This window comes from Amborella trichopoda, chromosome 10 (assembly GCF_054954075.1).
Source record: "Amborella trichopoda isolate Santa Cruz 75 chromosome 10, AtrichopodaSantaCruz75HAP2 v2.0, whole genome shotgun sequence".
NCBI classification, from domain to species: Eukaryota; Viridiplantae; Streptophyta; class Magnoliopsida; order Amborellales; family Amborellaceae; genus Amborella; species Amborella trichopoda.
Window position 1 is genome coordinate 45,818,232 of NC_142345.1, and position 8,955 is coordinate 45,827,186.

The 8,955-nt window shown below is 42.1% G+C and overlaps 1 protein-coding gene and 1 pseudogene across 3 annotated transcripts; one reads left to right on the forward strand and one right to left on the reverse strand.

The window, feature by feature from the left end:
* The first annotated feature begins 246 nt into the window (after window positions 1-246).
* LOC18447377 (heat shock protein 81-1) lies at window positions 247-5,254 on the forward strand. Of its 2 annotated transcripts, XM_006857476.4 has the most exons (4): window positions 247-465; window positions 589-730; window positions 872-1,152; window positions 3,433-5,254. In XM_006857476.4, exons 1-4 carry the CDS (start codon window positions 343-345, stop codon window positions 4,984-4,986), a joined length of 2,100 nt encoding a protein of 699 aa, XP_006857538.1. In that variant the 5' UTR covers window positions 247-342; the 3' UTR covers window positions 4,987-5,254. The 2 variants fall into 2 exon arrangements, with proteins under 2 accessions (XP_006857538.1, XP_011628206.1); XM_011629904.3 differs by having other exon boundaries at window positions 247-730.
* Window positions 4,941-8,172, reverse strand: LOC105421686 (pentatricopeptide repeat-containing protein At5g48910-like; annotated as a pseudogene). Its single transcript, XR_016042386.1, has one exon. The product of XR_016042386.1 is annotated as a pentatricopeptide repeat-containing protein At5g48910-like (transcript).
* Between the last annotated feature and the right edge of the window lie 783 nt (window positions 8,173-8,955).

Consider the following 8,955-nt stretch of genomic DNA (forward strand, 5'->3'; position numbering starts at 1 on the left):
TTTTTTTCAAAATCGATATGAATTTGAGTATTTTTTGGGTACGGTAACCACCTCTCCCTGTTAATTTTTGAGGTGCCTTGTTTACCCTTTTATATAAACCTCATAACTCTGCTACTTACGGTAAACAGGTGAGATGATTAGAAAGTAAGTCCAATATAAAAAACGTGTGGGACCAAATGTGATAGAAGTCTCTAGAAGACCCTTTCTTTGCTCTTTAAAAACCTCCCCTCCATTCCTTGCCTCCTCATCAAGAAACCCTAATCGCCTGCGCTTCCCTCTTTTTTTCTGATTCCATCGTCGTTAGCTTTCTGGTTTTTGTGGAGGTGATCAACAGAAGCAGCGATGGCGGATGTTGAGACGTTTGCGTTCCAGGCTGAGATAAACCAGTTGCTCAGCCTCATCATCAACACGTTTTACTCCAACAAGGAGATCTTCTTAAGAGAACTCATCAGCAACGCCTCTGATGTATGCATCATATCCACGCCCCCCTTCCCTTTCTTTCTCTTTTTCTCTCGTATTATCTCTCTCTCTGTTCGCTTTTGTGAGTTTGAAGTTGATGAGTTTTGTATGTTTGGTGCTGTGCTGCAGGCCCTGGACAAGATCCGGTTTGAGAGTCTCACTGACAAGAGCAAGCTCGATGCTCAGCCTGAGCTCTTCATCCACATTGTCCCTGACAAGGCCAGCAACACTCTCTCCATCATCGACAGTGGCATTGGCATGACCAAGGCTGGTAAGCCCTCTCTCGATTTTAATTGTTTGTCCTCCGTTTACTTCACCGGCTGGCTGATTGTTTTTGGATGAGTTCTATATCTCCTTGTTGATTATCTGCTGATTTTTGTCTGATTACTATGGGTATTTGGGTGGGTATCAGATCTGGTGAACAATTTGGGGACAATCGCAAGGTCAGGAACCAAAGAGTTCATGGAGGCTCTGGCCGCCGGTGCTGATGTGAGCATGATTGGTCAGTTTGGAGTGGGTTTCTATTCTGCTTATTTGGTCGCTGAGAAGGTCATTGTCACCACTAAGCACAATGATGACGAACAGTACGTTTGGGAGTCTCAGGCTGGGGGTTCCTTCACTGTTACCAGGGACTCCTCTGGCGAGAGCCTTGGCAGGGGAACCAAAATCACCCTCTTCTTGAAGGAGGATCAGGTACTACTGCTACTTTGCCGTTCTTCCCTTGTTTTCATTATGTGGTCTTCCCTTGTTGTCATTATGTTGTGTTGTGTTTTTTAATGTGTGTTATTTAAGGGGTATTTGGATGATTGGCTGGATGATGTAATTATCTGTGTGAGATTCCTGTATACTTTAACTGCCATGTTTTTTATATTTGTTTGTTTACTTAGTTGTTTTCTTATGCTGGCCTACTTTGCTCTTCTTCCCTCGTTTTCATTCTGTTGTGTTTTTTTCATGTGCGATATTTATGGGGGTATTTGGATGATTGATTGGTTTATGGTGGTGGTGGTGATGTAATTATCTGTGTGAGATTCCTGTATACTTTACTGCCATGCTTTTTATATTTGTTTGTTTACTTATTTGTTTTCGCTGGCCATGCTTTATTTATGTGTTATTATGCTACTTTCCGTAAATTTTACATATCGTATTTATTTGTTGTTTTAATTGAAATTACTATTTCTTGAACTGTTGACGAGATTGTATTGCTATATATAAAATAATTACATGATATTTTTAAGGGAAAATTTTGTATGGTCCTTTTAATTTTTTTTTTTTTGAGAAATATGGTCCTTTTATTTATTTTTTTTTTTTTGAGAAATATGGTCTTTTTAATTTTTCTAAATTTGAAAAATGGGTCAAATATATTTCAAATTCATAAAGAGGTCCTTTCCTTTGTCTTTTTTTTGACAAAATTGTCTTTTGGCTCTTTAAGCAATAATGAACTCTTAAGCAATAATGAACTCTTCAAAGCTGAAACTATATAGCATAGTGTTTTTCTCCTTAAGAAGTAGTTGGACCCTTACTTCGATTCTCAAAGGATCATCAAATTAAAGTTGCTTTTATAAAAGGGGAAGGGGGGTGTTATATTCCCCCACTCCCTTGTTCAAGCTCCTCTCTCTCCCCCTCCCCCTCCCTCTCCCCCTCTCACACTCACTCTCACTCTCACTCGTTCTCAGAGTCTCACTCTCACTCGCTTTCAGAGTCTCAGAGAGGAGTTTGGACGAGGGGGTGGGGATGTAAGTATGTAACAGCCCTTGAGCTTGTTTTAATTAGTTTTGAGTTTAAAATGAAACTTAAAAGTTTTGGTTTCAAGTTATGAGGGCTAGTATGGTCCAGCCATTTTGTCCAATAAAGTAGGGTCAGAGAACTGCATGATTCCAAATTGTGTGTCCTACTTTCTCTTTCACCACCATGAACAATTTACAATTTATAGGACAGTAACAACCTCATAAACATGAACTACCTGTACTCACGAGGATCATAGTGTACTTCTCCAAAATCTCATTCTTTTTGTTTATAGTTTTTATTTTCACTCCTTATGCTTTATACTACATTTTAAAGTACCATCCAAGGGAAACTCCGAAGTTTTTCTTGTTTTGTTGCACACGATAGTTTTCCTAGCTTTATGGCCAAGTCATATCTCTCTTCGTGGATGGCTGTCTCAATTTATTTTACATTTGCTCCCAGCTTTCTGAGCATTTTGGGAAAGAACAGTGTACTGAAGACTGTTAGTTACTATCCTTTCTTTTTTATTGAAGTTGTTAGTTACTATCCTTTTGTCATCTGTACCCCTTTTTTCAGCATCTGTCGCCTTTTGGGAAATTGAATCTTTGTCCCTTTTTTTTTTCTTTCAATTTTATAATGATTCAATGCAGACTGTTCTTTAGATGATGTTAGATGAACATTCCAAATACAGTTTTTACTTTGTTACATGTGACTCTCATTCTGCTTTCAGAGGAAATGAAAAAAAATATATACTCAAAAGAGGGCACTTCTAATGCAACGAGAATGAGAATCTGGAATGAATAAAGAAAAGCAATAGGCATTGGGGCTATATCTCCTTGAAAATGCTTGTTCAGTTCCATTTTTATCATTTACTTGATGTACCTGTACATTTTGTAAAAACAAGGTTTGGACTTCACTGCCTCAATTGCATAAAGGTGTTGGTTCTGCATATTGTTGCATGCTTTTTGTGATTTTGTTGTCATTTCCTATGTCATTTTGTACATTTAGAAGAAAAAATATTCTGGCAGTTACCAGTAAAGTCTAGTGGATTTGATAGCTTAATTTTTTAATTGTTTAGGTATTAATTATATTGTTTATGGTTATTTCGAGTGCTTTTGTTGTCATTTGCCATAGTTTTCTGTGCATCTAAGAAAAATGGAAAAAAAGGTCCAATGCGACACACTTACTGGTATCTTTGTCATTATTATTATTTTTTTGTTGAAAATTGAATTTTTATATCTTTGATTGCAGTTGGAGTACCTTGAGGAGAGGCGTTTGAAGGATCTCGTAAAGAAGCATTCAGAATTTATCAGTTATCCCATTTCCCTTTGGACTGAGAAGACTACTGAGAAGGAGGTCTCTGATGATGAAGATGATGAGGAGAAAGAGAAGAAGGATGAGGAAGGAAAGGTTGAGGAAGTGGATGAGGAGAAGGAAGAGAAAAAGAAGAAGAAGATCAAGGAGGTGTCCCATGAATGGGCAGTCGTTAACAAACAGAAACCCATATGGATGAGGAAGCCTGAAGAGATCGTCAAGGAGGAGTATGCGGCCTTCTACAAGAGCCTCACGAATGACTGGGAGGAGCACCTTGCAGTCAAGCACTTCTCTGTGGAGGGGCAGCTTGAGTTCAAGGCTGTCCTCTTTGTGCCCAAGAGGGCTCCTTTCGATCTCTTTGACACCAGGAAGAAGCTCAACAACATCAAGCTTTATGTGAGGCGTGTCTTCATCATGGACAACTGTGAGGAGTTGATCCCCGAGTACCTTAGCTTCGTGAAGGGAATTGTGGACTCGGAGGACCTCCCATTGAACATCTCCCGAGAGATGCTTCAGCAGAACAAGATCCTGAAGGTGATCAGGAAGAACCTTGTCAAGAAGTGCGTCGAACTCTTCTTTGAGGTTGCTGAGAACAAGGAAGACTACGACAAATTCTACGAGTCCTTCTCCAAGAACATCAAGCTCGGCATCCATGAGGACACACAGAACAGGTCAAAGCTTGCTGACCTGCTGAGGTACCACTCCACCAAGAGCGGGGATGAAATGACAAGCCTTAAGGACTATGTCACCAGGATGAAGGAAGGCCAGAGCGAGATCTACTACATCACTGGAGAGAGCAAGAAGGCAGTTGAGAACTCTCCTTTTCTTGAGAGGCTGAAGAAGAAGGGGTATGAGGTGCTCTACATGGTGGATGCCATTGACGAGTATGCCGTGGGCCAATTGAAGGAGTATGAAGGGAAGAAGCTAGTCTCTGCGACAAAGGAGGGGTTAAAACTTGATGAAAGTGAGGATGAGAAGAAGAAGAAGGAAAGCCTCATGGCCAAGTTTGAGGGGCTTTGCAAGGTGATCAAGGACATTTTGGGCGACAAGGTGGAGAAGGTGGTGGTCTCTGACCGTGTGGTGGACTCCCCATGCTGCCTTGTCACTGGGGAGTATGGGTGGACGGCCAACATGGAAAGAATCATGAAAGCTCAGGCCCTGAGGGACAGCAACATGTCAGGCTACATGTCCAGCAAGAAGACAATGGAGATCAACCCTGAGAATGCCATCATGGAGGAGCTCAGGAAGAGGGCAGATGTCGACAAGAATGACAAGTCCGTCAAGGATTTGGTGTTGCTCCTTTTTGAGACTGCTCTCCTCACCTCTGGGTTCAGCCTGGATGACCCCAACACTTTTGGTAACAGGATCCACCGCATGCTCAAGCTGGGCCTGAGCATCGATGAGGATGACACTGCTGCAGAACAGGACTCTGACATGCCTCCTCTTGAAGATATTGATGCTGAGGGCAGCAAGATGGAGGAGGTCGACTAAACTTGTGGTGGCTGGACGCATTTTGCTTGCTCTTGCGTTTTGCTTTTTTATTTTTATTACTTTTAAATACTGAAGCATGGGTAAAACGGATTCCTGGAATATTGCTTTAATTTTGATGATAATTATAGCTTTAGACGTGGTAGTTTCAGTTTATGACTCATTTTATTTCTCCCTAATGTGGACCTGATTTTGAGATATTTCGGTAGAACTCATGTTTTGGTTTTAGTAGGTTTGCTTTGACAATGAATATATGTTTCTGAGTTTCCAATTATGCGTTCTCTTTGTATTTGCGACCTTGAAATATTCGCCATTTCTCTGGTGCGAGGATGGGATGCCCTCTTCCACTTGCTGTTTCAACAAAATTACAACTCTTAAGATACAATGATACAATAAAAGCTTCAGTTGTGCTAATATGGAATATCTACCTAAACTTCAGTTGTGCTAGTATGGAATATCTACCTGTGTTCTTCAAACTGTATTTTTTCTGCAAAAAATGGAAGTTAGTAATGAAGATTGTTACTCTTCTATGGTAAAGATGGGAGTGTAATGGATGAATGTCTCCATCTAAATTGAGTATAATTGGAATAAATAAAATTTAGCCAAATTTCTAAAAGTCTCAAAGAGAGAGGCATTGAATCGTGGCCAACCTGAAACATGGTCTCTTTTTTGTTCGACACCTATATCATTTTATGAAGTTGCCTCCTGTGCACCGAGCAAGGTTAACCAACCTGATGATAGAGCAAGATCAGCCAAACTCATGGAAGATTGAAATGGATTAAACAATTTGTAAATCCCAAACAAGCGCTTTCATGGAATGCGTTTGACTCTTGGCGTTGACGAGTTGTGAGGTCTTAATTTAGCTATTGAGTCTTGTCCATCTTGTTCTCCCTAAGTGAATGTTTTGTGTTATGATATCTTTTGATTATTCTCAAGCGTGTGTGATGATTCATTAGTTGTTGAGCTTCTTCTTCTTCCTGAGCGAACGTTTTGTACCATGATGTCTTTTAGTTATTCACAAGTGGGTGTGATAACTAATCATATTCGATCTCTTTGTATTTTATGACATGCATAGCAAAGGCTGCAATGTGACGTCTGTCCTGCTAGCACCATTAAAACTGATCCAGTCCCGAACCGTCAAAGTAATGGAGCTGAATATGGTGACTTTCAACTCTTCACAATGTGGTATTCTGCACTTCAGCGAAGTCACACAGATGCCTTTTGGGTTTTTTGCAGAATTCATTGCATTAATTGGGAGGATTAGATATTTAGAAGAGTACAAATTTCACCTAAGTAACAATATTTGCTTCATTAATCATCAACAAGAGAGCTGGCAGGAAGCCTCATCTGTTAATTAGAGCAGGAACACGGCCATGGTTTTTCTGCTCTGGGACTTTCTCCAGGCTTACAGGAGATAAGATTATGGCCTCTAATCCCTGTTAACGAATTCCAAACGGCCCTGTGGAATAAAAAGTCACGTCTTCCAACGGTCTAGAGTTACCATTTTTGAAATGATGGAACCTATTGCGATCCCGGATGAGTATATCCCTCACACAACTTGGAGATGAACTTCACAAAGGAATGACAATCCCCACATATCCTCAGGTTTTTTACAATCCTTACAGGCACTGCCGACCCTCCAGGAAGGGCATTGATCATGGAAAACGCAACTGCTACCTTGTCACTGTGCTGCAAAAGCCAAGCCTCTCTATACTCTTCATCCACGTCCAATAACGCACCCATGGTGTCAGGCTTATATACCTTCAGACCTCAACTTCTTGTCCATTGCCTTCAACCATAAATAGATCTCCTTCGTTTGGGAGTGTGACCAATCCCCAGCGATAAACTCATGAATGGTGCCTTCCATCTCGATGAGACTGGAACCTCGAACTTTCTTGATACCCTTTCTTTTCATGCAATTCCTAACCTCGTTGAGGTCGTCCCATCTGCCAGCAGCAGCATATATGTTTGAGAGGAGCACATGGCAGCCAGCTTCTTGACCACCCTCCAATTCCATGAGATCGATTCACAATATTGACGCTGCGGTGAATCCTACAAGCGCTTAGCAGAGCACCCAAAACCATTATGTCGGGATTCGTGGGCATGCTTTTGATGAGCCTTTCGGCCTCAAGGAACCCCGCTCGTCCTAGCAGGTTGGCCATGAATCCGTCGTGCTTAATCTCAGGCTTAATCCTTTGTTCCTTTGTCATGAAGAATGCACGCCCCTCATCCACCAGACCTCCATGACTACACGACATCAGCAACCAGATGAATGTAATGTCATTGGGCCTCACCTTCTCCCTCTGCATGCAAGAGAACGCTTCCAGGATGTCGTTGACGAGTCCATGCATGGCCAGTCCTGTGATGAGCACATTCCTGTGCTCCAAACCCCAGAAGACCCTGACTGCGGTCTCAATGCTCCCGCATTGTGTACATGTCTACGAGGGCGGCACCCAAATTGTTGCATATCACTATGTTGTTGCGCTCCATGTATGTATGAATCCATCTGCCTTGATTGAGTGCTGCCAAGTGCGCGCACGGCGACAGCATAGTCACCAACGTAATCTCATTTGGTTTCACGTCTTTGTCCAATTGCATCTTGTTGAACAGAAACAGTGCATCTTTGAAGCGGTTGTTCTGCACATAGCCAGAAATCATGGTGGTCCATGACACCACGTCTCTCTCGGGCATCTCCTTGAACAACCGATGTGCAGAATTCATGTTTCCGCTCTGAGTGTAGGCAGGGATCATGGCATTCCACGAGACCATGTTCTGCAAGGGCATCTCATCAAAAGCCCAGCGAGCAAGGGACAACAGCCCGGATCTCGCAAAACCTGAGATCATAGAATTCCATGCACCGTGTTCTTTCTAAACGGCATGCTGTCCAACAAGGAGCGGGCTATTGCCAAGTCTCCATAGTTGGCATAGCCCGAGATCATGGCACTCCATGTGATTCATTTCTTTCATGAGGCATGCTATCAAAGAGGTCATGTGCGGCCTTGAGGGCTCCAAGTTTGGAGCAGGCATCAATGAGGGTGTTCCAAGAGACAATGTCTAGGCAAGGAGGGGCAGAGTCGAACATGCCGCACATCATCAAGGTGGCCGCATTGGGAGTACATGTGGAGGAGGTGTTGAAGTGGAAGCCGAGCTTGATGATGTGGTCATGGAGCTGCTGCCATTCTGGGAGAGAGTTGCGTGCGGAAGAGGCCTTGAGGAGGAAGGGGAAGGTGAAGTTGTCAGGATGGAGGAGGAGCGTGCGAGAGTAGGGGCTAGACGAGTTAGCAAAAGCTCTTATGAGGGTGTCGTAGGCAAAGGTATTGAGATTGGAAGAAAAGGGAGCGGGCAATAGAAAGAGGGATGGGTTTATGAGAGAGGGCCAAGAATCGTATAGCAGTGCAAATGGCAATTGTATGATGCAGGAGGTCGGATGCTATGGTCTGGGGTTGAGGCACCCCCACTACATGCTGCAGATCGGTTTCCAATCTATTTAGGACAAGAACCATGGTGATCACATACTCGACCTTCCTACTTCCTATGGATGCAGCAGGCCTCTTTTTTTGTCTTTTTAAAACTGTCCGCATGTATTAGCGCCATTACTCGCAACCATAGTTGAATCTCAAAGAGAGAACTTTTAGTCACCATATGTTCAAATATTTGATGCAGGGGGGAGTGCCCATGTTGTACGCCTGAGTTATTCAATCATTTTAAATAGTTAAGAAAAAATCTTCTTTATGCTGTAGCATTTCTAGTTACTGGAAATTTGTCTGCATTACTGGAAATTTGTCTGCATAACACTATAAAATAAGTGGAATTCATAATATATCTAAATTATCAACTACTTAACTCATGATTATGTCTATTTTCATGGTATTTTGCAATTAAATCAAATGATATGAGTACGACATCTCTTTGGTCCATTTTGGTAAATTTCCCTAAAATAAATAAACTCAGTGATTATGATCTATGCCGCCT